Here is a 17,798-nt window from a genome sequence, read left to right on the forward strand (position 1 = left end):
TGCAAGGTACACCTGTAATACTTACAGAAGCATAGCTCAAGGGATTCATAGTACCATTACACACAAATAAATTTAGACTTGCATTATAAAAGGAATGAAATCAGGCCGGCTAAGAGTACAGTTAAATAGTAACAATTTTAATGTAGAAATAAAACAGTGACCAAAAATGTAATTCCAGTCCCACACATGCGTATTGTATGCATTTGTGCATGCACATACACAAGATTATGAAAACACACACAAGTCACCACTATGCGTGGATTCTGTGCATACAGACATACAAATTATAATGTGAATTATGCAGGTATGCCAAGTAATTGTGTGTTAATATGGTGTGCAAGACTGTAACATTTCCCTACTGACAAACATCCCTCAGGTGCACTGCCTTTGTCCAAATGGAAATCAATTTAAATCAAAGTACATTTTTTTGCTGCCAAAACCTTTTATTTAGGTCATCATAATCCTCGTTATTATTTCATGAATTAATCCAACAATTCATGTCGTAATATATGTTGATGAAGCATCATGCGTAAAGTGCAGAGAGTCCCCAATGCGTTTCGAGCATAGTGAATGCCCTTCATCAGGGGGTGTTCCTTAAACGGACAATACCAAATTGCACGCCAATAAATCAGTGAACTTTCTCCACACCAAGAATATTCAAACTCCTGATTACCTCATGGGTGCGGGACTCATTATTCTATCAATATGGTGTACCCCATCACTAAAGGTCCCAGAATATTGATGGGTCACACGTTTCAGGAGCACTTCTGGAAAACTATCACAGTCGTATTGGAAAATTATGCATAAGAAAATGTTAATTAGCATATTTAATTTTTGTTTGTTTCTCCACAGGGAATTTTTTTCCCTGTGAAGAACCATCACTCCCAAATGTGGGGGTGTTTACTACCCTTTGCTTCTCTGGAAAGCACTTACTACTACCTTCAACAGACAAATACATTTAGGAGCCCTTGCAGGTAGGGGTACTGCCTCCAAAGGCAATGGGAGCACCCACAAAGATACAAGTTAGTAAGTATTCAACAACTTTTCCACATTGGTGCACCCGAAATGCAGCAAACCCACCTGTAACCCTTAAATTCTGAATGTAGTAGATTAACAACTCCCATTTGCAAGATTAAAATTCAGCCAGCCATGATTTTGGTACTAAGACTTGGGTTTTTGACTACATTTGTGAGTCAGGTGCTTCATTTTAAGAACGAAAGCAGCTATGCCTAAACATTTCATCATTAAATCAGCTTCCTAGATTTCCCCAAGAAGTGTTGCCATGTCCACACGCATGGCATGAGTAAACAAAAGCTAGATCTGAACATGCGCTTCTAAATTAGAGCATCAGCTTTTTTGGTAGTATTCCTTTTTATGCTTATGCCTCGTTTGATAAGTTCACAATGAAAAATCGGATTGGCTTTAACTAGGCACCATTCCTGGATACCAACTGCTGTTTAGTATTCATACCCCCAAAATAAGTCTCCTTCTGAGATCCCACCATAAAGGTAAACCACAAACCTCAACTAAAATCAGAGGTGGCCTGACATTCAGGTGGCCTGACATTCTTCTTCAAGTGTCTAATTCTTGAACACTCTTGAGGAAGGATTCCAAATTTACTCCATCATCAGGTTCTGAGAGTGTCTCCTGGTTGTGAAAACTCCCCACCCACCTACTCATTCTGGCCCTTATCATGAGGTCATTTCATCTCATGGTAACTGCTACATCTGGTTTAGTACAAAGAGACCTGAATGTTCAAACTGCCTCGCCCTGGAACTCTCGTAAACTTTCCTTAAAGCTTTTTTTTGTTTGCTTTACTAATCTCAAGTGGATCCCTAGTTTCATGCAAATTGGTCCCCCACTCCTCCAGGGCCCGATACATTTTAGCCTTGTTTCCTACCTGGGGCGTGAGAGGGCAGGAAGCACGCTCATGGCAGCGCCAGCACATCCTTACACAATGTCGAGAATGTTACCGACCTGTCCCTTCTTGCTTCACAAAAGCAGAGAACTCAACGTATGCCAACAGGCAATGTTCAGCGACCACACACCACAAAAAACCACATATTTATATAAGCGGTGGCAGCATGGAAGGAGTGCTAAATTTGGAACACTGTCAGACCTCATAATGATACCACATGTAGTTGTTTTACGGTAGTTTAAAACACAATTAAAATAGACTATTGTTTTGAAATATGTAGCCTTTTTCTAGCTGAACAATAACGATTGTGTCGTGGGCAGCCGGCAAAGGGCGCTGCTGAGGGCATTCTTGTTCTGGAATGAAAACACCAAAGAAACCTACAATCTTTTCTCCAGGGACAAGGCAAAGGGAGTCCCAGGGAAAGGTAGAGGGTGAAAGGTTTATGAAAGGAGTACATCACCTTAGTCGATTGGCCTAGTCTAGAGGCTCTGTTGACTAACTCATCCACAGGAGGCAACTGTGTGTGACCTTATGGTGATAGGTTCCAGTCCTAGTGGACCCACTCAGCCTTTCATCCTTTAGAGGTTGATCACGAGAGAACCATTGGTTTGTGTAACAAGAGACATCTGTGATTCAGCACCCAGATGAATGTGTACTTTGCAAATGCACATGCTAAGCTGTGTTACCATTTTGGAGACAGCCCGATAAGTGGTAGATTTGTGGAAGTAGGAAGGCATATTTCCGGTGGGTGACCTAGTTTAAAAGATATTTCATTATTCGAGGGGCCTTAAATCCCACCAAGTAAGGTTGGGGACTTTATCACTGAATGCCACACCTTGGGCAACTTCACTGATCCTCCGCTAGGTCAGCTCTGCATAAAATCTGCCCATTCACCTGGCACGGGTGATGGTTTCTTCCAGGATATGACAGTGCGTGCCCTGACCATTCCAGGGAACAGTGAAATACTTCTGCCTTGTCCCCTGATGTACAGTGATTTGAAGCTCTTACACTCAAACCCCTTTAGCTGAGAAAAAGCAAGAATCTGCCTGCTCTACCCAATGGCGAAGGAGACCTGAAAAGAGCACTTAATGCAGAACTCCTGAGAGGGTACATTTAAGCACTTTAACGAAAACACACTTCTGTGCAAGCCTTAATGTTTTGTTAGGCAAAGTCCGAGGGAAAAGTAAGTCGGAAAAGAGAACATCTTCGAAGTACATGATCACAAACCTCCACTGGACGCACCCCACTGGTATATATGACACAATCAGGAAGTCACTTTGGTATAAAGGGACCCATGGTATATTGCATTGCTTCAAAGTAGAATGAGAGGTTTGGGAGGAGTCAGGCAGTGTAAGGCAATATAAGAGGTGTGGGGAAAGGACTGCTCACTGAGCAAAGTACAGTGATGGAAACAAAAAGAAAAAACATGGAGATATAAAGGAGCGAAAGAATGCAAGAAGAAAGAGGGAGTTAGTAAGTGTAGGAAAGTAGGATCTGCTTTTATGGTTATCCCCACTTTTTGCCTGGGAAGAGGAGTGGCGCAGCGGCCAGGGCAGCTGACTCCGGGGCTCACATTTCGATCCCCGGTGTGAGCCAGTGGCAGAAAAGCCCAGCACCATGTGACTCTGGGAAATAGCTCGCTTAATCTTCCCCCAGCGCCTTAACACCCTCGGGTAATTGTTCGCGCTTTACAAATACTGGACATTTACATTACAAATACTGGACATTTACATATATAATTTGTTCATGATGAGTCTGACTGGAATCATACTAATCAGGACCCCAATCTCTGTTTTTTCTCCCGAAAGTGGTTTATGGTAAGTACTTAGGTACCTCCCAGATTGCACACTGGTGTATTCTTATAAGGCCCTAGTATATGGTACTGTGGTACCAAGGGCATAGGTACACCAGGGGTTCCCAAAGGGCTGAAGCATGTTTATGCCACCCATGGGAGACCACTCAAACTGTAACTACCGGCCTGCCATTGCAGCCTGTGTAAGCTTGTGGTAGCACCACTTACAAAAGATATAGTTGTCCTATATCTAAGGTGACTGCACTTAAAAACTATAAGTCACCCATACAGCAGGTCTTTCAATCCTGAAGGCAGGGTGTGAGGGTACCCCTTCATGAGCAGGACATCTTTAGAGACTACGGAGTCCATTCTCCCAGGCTAAGTGCGCTAGCTAAATAACATATAGAGGGGCATCGCGTCATTACGCGATGACCATCTCGAAACAGGCTGGAACAAACCCTATCATGTTTAGTATCAAACATGTTGGAATCATACTTCCCACACTGTAAACGGTGTGGGAGGTATAATTCCAAGCACTGGAAGAGCCCTCCGTTAGGCTCTCAGTGCTCCCCGTACCAGCCTCCTTGACCCGGACAGCACAAAATGGTTGCTGCGGACCAGAGACACGATTCTGCCCTCCTGCTGCTGAGCCAGGCTCGAGCAGGGGAAGGCAGAACAATAGGCATTCTGTCACAGGGAGTTGTGACCACCTCCCAGGCAGGGTTTAGTGTATTGGGTCTGGGTGGAGCACTTGCTAGCGCCACTCAGTCTGCTTGAGGGGCACATTTGGTGCCCTCCTTGCATAGTCCATTTGAAACCAGTCCAGGGATGCGTTGGCTCCCGCTCTGGGGAAAACGTGGACAAAGGACAAAGGAGTATCCTCCTCACTGTCCAACACCTCCCCAGGGAGAGAACCCTGAATCGTCCCAACCCTTTCCTTAGGGTACTTAAGGGCTTACCCCGGGTGGTTCCCTAGATTCGTCGTGGACAAAATTCATGTCGAGATAACGCTTCTTCTTCAACCGTATGTGCACTCTGGACTTTGCTGGACTTCATTCTGTGCATCAAGGCTGCAACTGGGAAGAATCCGGCTGCTCCTGATCTCGTCGTCCTGCTTTTCTGTTGCAACGTCCGTGCCTGTGCTCCATAGATGAACCTTCCACAGGCCTGTGGGCATCCAACACACCTGAAGGAAATTCCCTTGAAGTGAAGGAGTCACTTCCCTGCATCTGCAGGCACCGCAACGAAACTGAACAGTCTGCTGATCCTGGGCTCCATCGGACTATGAAAGGCTCACCAACACAGGTGGTGGTGGCTCTTCACACCCCCTCGAGGCCTGCCCTGTCCTCTCACCAAGTTTGAGGCCAGTACTCCTCGTTGGAGCCGCAGGAACCAAACGCCTTTGCACCACGTCGACTTGCCGTTGTCAAGGCTTGTTGGCATTCTTACATCAAGATCTTCGGGCTCCAAGTAGCCCTCACCTCAAGCACGTCCAGTGACAAAGGTCTTTGTCCTCACCGCATCACTTACATCATGGGCTTGCTTCTTTGGTGGGCTGCTCGAGGTCCTCTTGCGACTCCTTTTAAGAGTCACTTTAATTCTGTGGACTGCCCCGATTGCTCGGGCCTGCCCTGACTGCCCTGCTTGTGGTGAGTCACCTGGACCTTGCTGATCCCAACACTGGACCTTCTTCGCTTTCCATTTTGTTTGCAGTTGCCACGGTTTGTTGGTGGTCACGACGGACACCGACCCCTCAACTCTCGATATCCGACGTGGGACAGCTGGTGCACGGCTCCTGCTCTTCCACAGCGTCGCCTGGTCCTCACAGCTGCAGCTCTAAGGTCACGTCCTCTATCCGACAACACCCTACATTGGTGGGCACTCGTCTTCCGTGCCGCCTGGTCACTCCTGATTGGCATAGACTCTGTCCCCTCTGATTGCAGGTACTTCTCAACTTGAATCCACTTTTGGGTTCCATCGGACACTTTCACCTTCTCCAGCAGTAGCATCTTCCTGAAGTTCTCCACTGAGTCGGATGGAGGTGTCCGACGCCACTTCACACCTATGCACCCGGCTTCCCTGGGATAGGTAACCTGGTTCCTAAGGTATCCACGGGTGGGGTGGCTCGCCAACCTTCGGTCTCTCATGGGGTTTTCACTGGGAAGGGCCCTTCTTTAAAATTGCAATTGCGACTTACCCATTGACTCGTATTGAGCCTGTGGTTGTGTTCCCACTCTGCACACGGCCTCCGTGGGGCTCCTTGTTACTTACCTCTGATGGTTCCTTGGGTCTCCGGCACTTATACATCTTCTGGGTATAGTCTTGACTCGAGTCGTGGTTCACCTACCACTATTTCAGTATATGGTTTGGTGCCCCCTGGTGACCACCGTGTATCCTGTGCTACTTACCTGTTTCTATTGAAAAGTATTGTGTTTATTGTATATATATCTCCAGTTAGGAGATATCTGTATGCGTTAGTGAGTGTCTTATAATAAATACATAAATGCACTGTGTGGTTCTTCTTCACCTACTCTGTACCCATAAGATTATGTTCTGGTAAAACTAGCTGCTTTACACTCCTTCTGGACTAAGCCTGAAGGCTGCTCTTCACAGCTACCACTTAGAGAGCTTTCTAAGGTTGGCTAAGACCACTAAAATTACCAAAAGGGTTGTCTGGATTGGTGCAGGGTGCATCATATACCAAGCCAGCCTCTGAAAGTAAGTAAAAAAAGGAAGAAAGAAGGAAAAATTGGGGAAAAAAGATTAAAGGAATGAGTGGTGAAAGTAAGAAAAATGAGACACAGGACAAGAACAAAGGGTGAAAATAAATACGCCCGAAAATGAAAAAAGAGAGTGAAAGAATGGATGGCTGATAGCTGGAAGAATGAATGACAGCTGAAAGAGTGAAAGTTTGAATAGAAGGGTGGAAATATGGGTGGATGGATGAATGGCATGGGAAAGAACAGATGGGACAAGTGAAGGATGGATGGATTATGGGTAAAACAATAGATTATTGAATGGATGATGGCAGCTGTGGTCCGTGCAGGTAACAGCGGTGGGGCCGTGTGGGGGGTAGGGGGGGCAGGGGGGTCGGGATTTCGAAGGGACGATGCAGAGGGAAAATTAAATAAATAATTTTTTTTCCCTCTGCATCGTCCCTTGGGATTAGGGGTGCAAGGATGAAAGAATGGATGAATCAGTAGTGAAAGAATGGCTGGAAACATTGATGGAAGGACGGCTGGGAATGTGAAGGGGCCTCTTCTATAAAAGGTCCACTAGAGGCATGGTTCAAAGTGATGAGCTTCTCCTTACTACCTTCTTGTCATAAACTGTTGATGCCATTCATCCCCCTGAACATCAGATCCACAAGGGCAGGTCTCATGAAAGGGGACTATTTACTTCTAGGCACAGAGTTTGTTGGCGTTATTTAGTCACTATTTCTTCTCAGTGCTATCCTAATCCTCTTGTAACCCCCCTGTAATGAAAAGACCTTTCTGCTGTGTACTCCATGCAGCTTCTTTAAAGAATAACACTTTCAGATTAGTTTATCGATGTTTATCTTTTCAGAAATAAGAAAAATATCCTAACCCACAAATGCGTGCTGGAGCACAGAAATGTTTCGATAATACGGTGTGGAGTCCTGAGAGACTTAAAAGATTTGATATGTCACCCCCTTCTCCAAAACAATCTTTAAAACTAACATTTTTAGCTCATATCCTGTTAAGGTACAGCAGGACTCGAAAAATCAAGACTCATTTCATTTTTACTATACCTGCAGTGCTTTTTCACTTTGTGAGCAATAAAGATGTCTTTAAATCTTGCTATCTTGTCACATTTCCTCTGCTTTCAGAGACAGAGGTCAAAAGTCAGTTTGTCTTCCTACTCACCAGGACCTAAATATAGCTTGCCCTAATTGAATTTGGCTCGCAAATGCGAGCATGCGAGTGGATTTTTTCGAGCCTGGTACAGAGTCACAAAAGTCGCAAGAAGCCCACTTTCCTTAAGAAACCCAGCTGACCAGTTCCAACTGGGCCTGCCCTGGTGGCTTCTACTAGGGTGAGACATGACCTAGAACTGGTGTCCAATAGGTGCTGGGGCCCTTAGATAAGTGTCAGAGTATACTCCTCCTGCCCAATCTGCAAAAGCTGAGACATAGAAACTTTTTGTCAACTTTTCTCTGAAGAACCGGTGATAGACCGGGACTGCAGTCGAGCCAAAGCAGTCAACGTTGAATTGCTGGTCAGATTCAACTAGCTAGTATGCTCTGCTGAAGAAAAGGTCACTTCCAGAAAAGTTTATAAGTCCAAAAACAAAAACCTTAACCGTGAACGATGCTGAACCAAAGCCAAACGATGTGAAAACTATCCTGAGCATGGACACCAGACTTCGCCCACTCAGTGCTTTTCTACCTTTGTTGCCAACTGCACTGGGACCTAACTCTTTAGAAATCCGCTGTAATCAAACCTCGTTTTGGATTTAGAGTGCCACTCTGACGACTCTTGTCGACAACCAACTTTTCTCCAGAAAAGTTTCCATGTCTGAAAGTAATTCTTTGACTGGGACCTACCTGGGCCTTGAATCTGACCTCTGCTAAATTGCAGTCAGCTTCAAACCTGACCCTTGTCCCGGTCTAGTGCAACCACCTGCCTGCGGATGGTGGTATGCGCTTTTTGGTGCTAAAACGTAATTTAAATTTTAAAGATTTATATCTCCAATTCCCCATTTTGGAGTTTGCTGTTTTTGTGTCATTTTGTTAATTAAAATATTCATTTTTATTATAAATTGGAGAAGGATTTTTATTGTGCTGTGTTCTCAACATTTAAAATTTTTGGTACTTCTAAATGCTTTACACGTTTTCTTAAATTAAGCCTTAGCCATAGCCACCAAGGGTTGTGCTTAGGTTTAAATTACTGACCTGGACCTAACGAGTATAGTGACTTTCATTTCATCCATCTCAATTAATAAACCCCTTTCTCGCAATTATTTAGCTATTTGTACCAAGTCTTAAGTTGACAGAGAGCTGGGCATGAACACCCCTGATGTTCATAGGGCTGCTACCGTCTAACTTCAGTGTATTAAGTCCTTTTGCATGTCGTAAATAGTCTACGTGACATCTGGTACAGATGGAAAGTAACAAAGCTTCTGCTTCATCTATCAGTCCATGGGGTAAGTCTGCATTGTCACAGCTTATGAAATTTCAGGAATTCAGCTGCCTATGGTAATACCCTGCCATTCTTACAGGGGTATGGTGGCTTCATGGAATGAGAGGCAAAGTGTTTCATTAGGGGAAGTCTGTCGGGTGGCTTCATGGTCTTCATAAGATATGCTTACATGTCATTATAGACTTTCATTTCCACAGATCACAAATGGTCTTGTCACATAGCTGTTTTGAATGCTATTAAATCTCAATTTCTTGTTGTGATGTAAACAATTTCTTGTTGTGATGTAAACATAAAGATTGTGTCACATTTATTTGGCACAGGTGTCTTTGTTTCTGGTATGTGTTTTGGCCCATGAGAAAGCAAATGGGGCTTTCTGCATCCTCATAATCTAAGAACTGGGACAAGAAAGATAGACTTCGAGATGGCGACCGGACTGTTTACAGCTAATCCTCATTATTCCAATTCAAGACTTCTTTCTACCTGCCCTTCCCATCCTCGTTTCCTTCTCATGCAACATGCTGGTTTACTAGAGAAAGTGTGTTGGTTGAAGGATACCATTAAGTCATTGGGTCATTTATAGGCATTGAAACGTGAACAAACACATTGATGATCTCTGTTGCAGTCATGCATAAGCAGAAATATTAGAAATGAATTTCAGAAAGACATGATACTAAAAAGGTTAACAGTTAATTAACTATTTTATTGACCGTAGCCAGAAGGTGAGTAAAGATCTTGATAAAATGGACACAAACCAGCATACCTCCCTAGAACAAAAAATGTTATATGTGCAAAACCAGGAAGAAAGTATTCCCTATGTATTATTGAGCGTTTTCAATACCTCCAAAATATTAATCACCCCATATAAGAAGCCAGAACCTCCCTAATAAGTCCTGGATGCAATCCAACAAACACTACAATTAGAGTACATTTAGGCACAAATGGTACAGTACCCGCATATTATAGTCTAACAAAATGACTGTGCCCTAAATATAGTTTAAAAAGGTATTGCCCTCTCTACAAATCTATGTTCAATGGGACAAAATTAAGGACACCATATATATATGTCTGGTAATATTTCTAGGATACCAGTATAGATGTGGTGGTAACCTGTGCTCAAAGCACCATTGATTTTTTAAAAAAATATTAACAAATATGTCTTATTCATTTAGAAGACCTGGAATTAAGTTTGTTAGTTCTATTCGTATATGCAAAAAAAGACTCAGTGTACCCCCTTTTCCAGATTAGGTTATGGTGAATAGCAGGGAGCGATTAAGGCGTTTAAAAATCAGTTACCTCCAACAATGATGATCCGATCTCCAATTACTACTGCTGGTGCACAAACATTTTTCACCATTCTGGTCTCCATTCTGAACCACATGTTTCTGGATACATGGTAAACCTAGTGTAAAACATAAAATTAGGAGTGTTGAGTAATCATGAGGTTTGATTGGCCATATTTAAAAATAAGTAAAAAGGTGATAGTTCTGAACACATCAGAAGGTACAATTACCCTGTTATTTATGTGTTAACATTATTAATCATATAATTATTATATATGCATGCATGAATGACTTCTTTTCTAAGTCTGGTTTTGTTAACATCATATAATTCATGCTTAAATCATTTGCAGAATGATGGTCTATGCTGAGGCGAGTTGGAATGATAGTTTAGAGTGAGAGCTTTGCAAGTATCTTGCGTCAGAAATTCAGTTTAGCCGGATCCCCTTGCTAATTTTCATCTCTTAGTTTCATATTGTTGGCCCTGGTAAACAGAAATTCTGTTCTAATGAAAAGTGGACCCTTCAAGCTTCCACAGAACTTAAAAACATTACAGTGCAGTAGTTTTACGGGCATGAACCCTGAAAAACTCATATTCAATATAGAAAGTTTGCTGGGAAAAAACACCTTTCAAAGAACAAAAATGAAATTAAGTAAAATTGGCAATATTATGAACACCAAATGAAAATGTATGCATAGTGTATAGAATTTAACTTGGTAAAGCTCATGTACGCAAATTGCTGCTGGCAGATCTCTGTGTACACACTACATGCTTTGTTTCTAGTCTTGGGTGTTCACCCAACATATTAATATACTGGGAATTGTAGCCTTTGCATTGGTTGACAGTAAATGTGCTTGTTATATGGAATGATCTGTAAAATGAAAAATAAAGACTAGGTTTTTGTAGTATTCGGTATTGTGCCTCCCAGGCACTTGTAGGTAGAACTTTGTGTTATGGACATTCTGTGCTCTTTATTAGAATGGGGGCTGTTTGGCAGTTGTTAGCTGCTTCTGCCTGATGTCGCTGTTATTCTCTTGAGCAGAATAAACTCACATTTAACAACAATCCTGTTTGCTTTCATGAGCTCTTACTACAAAATTGTTGGCGACGATGCTCAAGAGAAGATAAAGAACCCGTCTTACCTCGATTCACCTCGAGATTCATCTTCAAGCTGTGTGAGAGAACGAAGATCGGCTAGTAACCACAAAAGAATTGCACAGGAGCCGTCAAGGGAAATCAGATAAGTCTTTCCGCATTATTTCCAACGTGTGAAAGACTTTACTCGCTCTTTTTGTTTTAACATCGTCAGCGCTAGTCGTGATTGGCAAAAGGAAAGTCACGTGTGGTTGGCAGCGCAATCCTACGCATGTACGCGATGTTGAACTGACTGCCAGCGCGTTTCGTGGTTGGAAGGAGATACGCGTGTGGTTGGCAGCGCGACTCTACGCAAGTGACGTTGCGGACGCCCATTTTGAGGATTTTCTTTTGTTCGGAAAGGCTGTAACCATAACAACTAAAACAACGCTGTCTGCTCTTCGCTGTTTTTTTTTTCTTTCTCAGACTCATTTTCAACACGCGTCACATTGGCAACGGTGTATACATAGGCACCGAGTCAGCGTTTTGTGCATATTCAACGCTATTTGCTCTTCGTTATCAAATGCAGTTAAGAAGCAATTGATCACGCAGACACTGTCAGTGGTTCTACACGGAAAGAAAATTTTGGAAGCATATCCCTATAACTAAATTAAAGTACACTTTGTGTCTAATGTTATGTTCCTCAGTTTTGTACTAATTAACATGCTCTAAACCACTTAGTGTCTAAAAAACGAATTGTTTTTTTTTTGGACTATCTCAAAATGTTGCATTCTTTTGAAAACAGCGACTAGACAGATTCATGAAGACTTGGCATTAAGTTTTTGTAGCAGAGCACCTATTTTGTACAATATGCAGTCAGTTTCACCTCCTCCTCCTTTTCTGGAGACGCCAGGCAATCCACCCATAATTTGGAGAAAATGGTTTGATGCTTTTGAGACTTACTTGGGTGCAATAGGCGCGTCGAGATATCGCGCAGAGAGGAAGAAATGCCTATTATTGCACTCATTAGGTTTTGAAGGAAGAGAAATTTATAAACATCTACCTCCTTTGGTAAGGAACAACGCAGAAGAAGACGTTGATGAATACATTGAAACAAGGATGAGGCTGGAGTTGAGATTTGATGTCAAGCCTAGTCTTGTTGTAATTAGACATAAATTCTTCAAAAGAGAGCAGCTACCAGGAGAGGACGTTGAGACTTATGTATCCAGTTTAAGGCAGTTGAGTGCCGAATGCGAGTTTGAGGGATTCAGAGAACAATTAATCAGAGATCAGTATATATGTAAATGCACTGACAAGTCAATCCAACAAAAATTACTTTCTTTAGGCAATCCAACTGTTGAAGAGACTATCCGTACAGCCAAAAGCATTGAGTTGTTTAAGAAAGAAGTGAAGTAGCTTGAGAAGAAAAGTGAAGAGGCGGTTTCCGTAGTCAGAGCTAAAGAAAACAAAGAAAACAAGGCAGCTTCTGGTCAACAACGTTTCGAGAGGAACAATTTTCCTAGTCCACAACGTTATGAGAGAAATTCCTTTCAAGAACTGACATTTGTTATAGATGTGGAAATCCTTCACATAATAAGAGTAACAAATTCTGTCCTGCTAGGAATTCTACTTGTCATAATTGTGGAAAATATGGGCACTTTGCGAAAATTTGTCAAATTTCTAGACAGGGTAATTCGGCCTTTGTAAACAAGTCTCAGGGACAGAGCAATGTAACTGGGGTAGGAAATGTTTCAGAGTTCTATGAAAGTACAGGAAAGGACTCTGATCCTATTAACAGCATCCAAGACGACCTTAGGGAGATGGTTGTGGTGGTACGGGAAGATTCAGATCCCACTAACAGCGTCCAAGGCGACCTTAAACAGATGGTTGTTGTGGTACGAGAAGATGGGGTTATCACTGGGGACCCTTCCGATTGTGTTGACCCCTATGAAGATTTTGGTGTGGGTGACAAAGTGCTTTCTTTGTTAGTGGACTCAGGCGCAAGAGTAACAATGATCACCCAAGAGTTGTTTGATGAAACTTGGCCTGAGAGGAAGCTCGAACCACCTGATAGAGCCCCCGTTTCCTATGAAGGACGCAGAATAGCTTTACTTGGGTATTTTGAAGATATCCTACAGTTCAGGGGTAGGAGAATTTTTGGGAAAATATATGTTTCTATTAAGGGGTTGAACATTTGTGGTTCCACCAGGGTCTATTTAAGTTGATTCTAAGACCAGGCTCTAAAGAACAGGTTAGTGTCGCAGAATCAAACGACTATATTGAAAAATTGGCTGTAGTTGAATCTGATGACTTTATAGAAAAACTAGCTTTCAAGTTTCCTACTGTTTTTGGGAAGGGGCTTGGAATGATCAAAGGGTTTAACCACGAGATAAGAGTGAAAGATGGAGCCATTCCTGTTAAGCATAAGGTCAGGAGTGTCCCTTTTAGCGTAAGGGATAGTTTAGAGATGGAGTTGATTGAGTTGTGCAAGAAAGGGGTCATAGAACCAATTGAGTCATCCTTGTGGTTGTCTCCTCTTGTTGTCGCCAGAAAAAGGAATGGTGATCTGCGCGTTTGCGTTGATTTGCACAGTCTGAATAAAAACATCTGGATTGATTCACACCCTTTGCCAAAAATTACAGATTTGTTGTCTCTTACTAGAGGGGCAAGATGGTTTACGAAGTTAGATTTAGCTTCCGCATACCATCAGGTGGTGTTGAGTCAATCTTCTAGACATTTGACGGCATTTGTTTCTCCTTTTGGGAGTTTTCAATACTCCAGGATGCCGTTCGGCCTCGCGTCGGCGGCAGCAGTTTTTCAGAGACTAATGAGTCAAATGTTTAAAGATACCCCTGGAGTAATTGTTTTCCAGGATGATGTTTTAATTTTTGGCGAGAACAAAGAGGATCATGACAGTTCATTGAATCAAGTTTTAGAAATCATGCAAGACAAAGGAATTGTTCTTAAAAGTGAAAAGTGTGTTTTCCTAAAGGAAAAAATTGAATTTCTTGGGCACGTGGTCTCACATGATGGCGTGGAACCACGTCCTGGTTTGGTTAAGGCCATTGTTGATGCCTCTCCTCCTGTTGATAAATCTGGTTTAAAGTCATTCATTGGTCTCAGTGAATTTTACTCTAGATTTATCAAGGATTATGCGTCTAGGGTTCAACCACTAACTAACATGTTAAAGAAGAATGTACCATTTATATGGGATAAGAACTGTCAAGAAATTTTCCAATGGATTAAGTTACAGTTAGTGAGTGACAGTATTCTTAAGCCTTTTGATCCAAATAAGGAATGTGTTGTGACTGTGGATGCTAGTGGTTTTGGTCTTGGAGCGGTGCTTACTCAAAAGAGTGGGCAAGTTGACAACACCATTGCGTATGCTTCGAGAGTCTTGCGTGGTGCTGAGATGAATTTCTCTGTCATTGAGAAAGAGCTCTTGGCTTGCTGGTGGGCAGTCAGAAAATTCAACTCTTTTCTATGGGGTAGTCACTTTGTAATACGTACGGACCATAGTCCATTGGTCTCTATTTTATCTGGTGAGAAGATTAAAGAGCATACTCCAAGGATAGCTAGGTTGTCAAAAAATTACTTAAGTACAATTTTGACATTGTCAGGGTGGATTACTTTTCACGTTTTCCTATTACTAGTAATGATTCTGAATTTGAGAAGGAAGATGATCAGGAGGATTGTTTTGTTGCTGCTTTGGATCTTGAGGGAATGTGTGCTGTTAATGAGGTTGAGTGGAGAAGGGAGTTGTTGAAAGATGAAGTTCTTGTTCAGGTCATCAATTATTTGAAATCTGGTTGGCCCAAGGAAAAGAATGTATCAGGACAATTTCAGACTTTTGTCAAAATTGCCGATGAGCTCACTGTTGAGGATGGTATTCTTCTGAGGTGTGGAAGGCTTATACCTCATGAGAGTTTAAGGAAACGTCTTATTGATGGTGCACATGAAGGACATTTAGGGAAAACATTCACAAAACGTAGGTTGAGGGATGTGTTTTGGTGGCCGCAAATGGATGTTTGTGTTGACACTTTGGTTGATGATTGTGTTATTTGCAAGTCCTCTGACAAAAGTCACAAGGTAAGGACACCCCCTTTGGAGCCTATTCAATTTCCGGAGAGGGCGTGGGAGAGGATTGGTGTTGATTTAGTTGGTCCATTCAATCTTACCTTCTTCTTCACGTTTTGCCATTGTTGCCATTGATTATTACTCCAAATGGCCAGAGATTCGTTTTATCAGCGAACCTTCCTCAGCTAATGTGATTCTTTTCTTAAAAGATATTTTCCTGAGGGAAGGTTTTCCTTCATTTGTCATGACGGACAATGGTGTACAGTTCGTTAGTTCAGAATTTGAGTGCTTTCTAAGACAAGGTGGTGGTACTCACAAGAAGAGTTCTTTCTATCACCCCCAGGCCAATGGCCTTGTCGAAAGAATGAATCGAGTGCTTAATAATTGTGTGCAATGGGCTATTGCTAGCAAGTGTGTTGTTGAGAATGCTATTCGTTCGATGTTGTGGTTTTATCCCACCACTGCACATTCGTCTACTGGAGTGTCTCCTTTTGAACTTCTAAGAGGAAGAAAACCTTCTATGAAGATTTGTCCAGGATGGATGTCTAAATGGGTGAAAATGAATGTTATGGATGGCATTGATGGATTTGTGAGGGACAAAGTTACTGGGGCACAAACCAAGCAAAAAGTTTATTTTGATGAAAGGAAAAGGTCTGTTTCTCATAACATTTGTGCTGGAGATGTTGTTCATATTAAAAATCCAGTTCATGTCACCAAGGGAAGAAGTAAATTCGCCGAGCCTTTAGTTGTTGATAAGGTTTGCGGTAATGCTGTCCGGGTGAACAACAAGAATTGGTGGAACATTTGTAAAGTTATTAAGGTCAAGGGTGAGGACATTGACTCTAATAACTATTTGTCTAGTTCTTGTTCTGACACCTTTAATAGGAATGACAGTTGTGATGATGTTAGCTTTGTGCCTGAGCTTCGCAGGAGTTTAAGAGTCTGTAAGATTCCTGCCAGGTTCAGGTAGCTCTCGAGTTCCCTGTTTACTGTTGTTTTTGCCTGTAATGCTTTGGTTCTTTCTTTTGCAACTTTTCCTTTCTTACTCTTCCTTGTTCTCCTTTCTTCTTGTCTTTTCTTTTCTTTCTTTTCTTTGGTTTCCCCTTTCTTTTGTTTTGTAGGAAAGAGGATATGTAGTATTCGGTATTGTGCCTCCCAGGCACTTGTAGGTAGAACTTTGCGTTATTGACATTCTGTGCTCTTTATTAGAATGTGGGCTGTTTGGCAGTTGTTAGCTGCTTCTGCCTGATGTCGCTGTTATTCTCTTGAGCAGAATAAACTCACATTTAACAACAATCCTGTTTGCTTTCATGAGCACTTACTACAGTTTTTTCATTTGAATTGGAGTAGAATGACAACCATAACTGTGATATATGTTAGTCCTAAACTCTAGGACCTAGAGAAATGCAGTGACAGAATTACAATGCTATTTCTGTATGATTATACCAAATAAATTAGACATGAAATGGGTATGGAGAGTTGCCTGAATTGTTACCTTGACACAAACATTCTCAAGAAGATGATGACTTGCTGGATATAGAAACTGACAGTTAACCCATTGCTCAGTAGAAGTGATTTCTCTGAGAAAAGGCCAGGCATTGAATGATCGTCAACACTGCACCCCTTTCTCCACCTCAAGTGTGAGTATCTCTGCAGAGGTGCTAAATATTAAGTAGGATATGGAGCCTAAATCTCCACAGCTGCAGTTACCAATATTCTGCTAATCAATCAGTCCAGTCATCTGTCTGCTTGTCCAAACCATCTCTGTGTGCCTGCTACTGAGCAGTCTGAAAGTAAGGAAACTGGGATTGAGAACTTGTCGGCCTGCTTATTTAGCTCTGCAGTTCCTGGACTTTCAATATATTGCTAAATGCATAGCTTGCTTCTTAAAATCATGTCTAAAAATTTGCTGTAATCATTGAAGTATCTTATTTTATTTGTTCTTGTTCCCATGAACTGTTTTTTAACCACGGTTTTCAATCCTTAAGGTTTTCTTACTGTTTTTAATGTAACACACATTGATTTTTTATATGCACTGTAATATTTTATTCTTGTACTTTTTATGGTTACATGACATGCAACCGAATAAAAGTAAGTGTTTCTGACGGACAGTGGGCATGTCTGTACGTGTATTGGTCTATGTGAATGGATGACTGCGTGTCTGGTGGTCCACTTTCAGGAATGTCTGTAGGTCCAGTGATATTTTTCATAGGTGAAAGTAGATTTGTGTGAACTACTGGTCTGTGTGCACTCGTAAGTGCATGTCTTGTGACCGTAGGTCTGCTGGTGAGCGTCTGTGGGTGTCTGTAGGTATTTTGGAGAGTGTGTGAGTGTTTATGTATCTGTATTTGTGTTTGAGTGTGTATTTTTGTGCATGCTAGCATGCATGGACTTTTGCACACAGGGCACGGAGAGCGACAGAAAAGCTTGAGGGCACACCTGCCTTTGGTGTGTTTACATATGTATATACTCCATGTAAATGTGTGAATTGATGTGG

General features: G+C 42.1%; 1 protein-coding gene across 1 annotated transcript in view; it reads right to left on the minus strand.

The window, feature by feature from the left end:
- Nucleotides 1-17,798, minus strand: part of KLHL38 (kelch like family member 38) — a 94,583-nt gene that overhangs the window by 10,511 nt on the left and 66,274 nt on the right. The window contains exon 3 of the mRNA XM_086966188.1: nucleotides 10,166-10,271. Coding sequence (XP_086822314.1) covers nucleotides 10,166-10,271 — 106 coding nt within the window. The remainder of the gene's footprint in view (nucleotides 1-10,165; nucleotides 10,272-17,798) is intronic.

The sequence above is a fragment of the Lissotriton vulgaris genome, chromosome 4_1 (genome assembly GCF_964263255.1).
Source record: "Lissotriton vulgaris chromosome 4_1, aLisVul1.2, whole genome shotgun sequence".
Classification (NCBI taxonomy): domain Eukaryota; kingdom Metazoa; phylum Chordata; class Amphibia; order Caudata; family Salamandridae; genus Lissotriton; species Lissotriton vulgaris.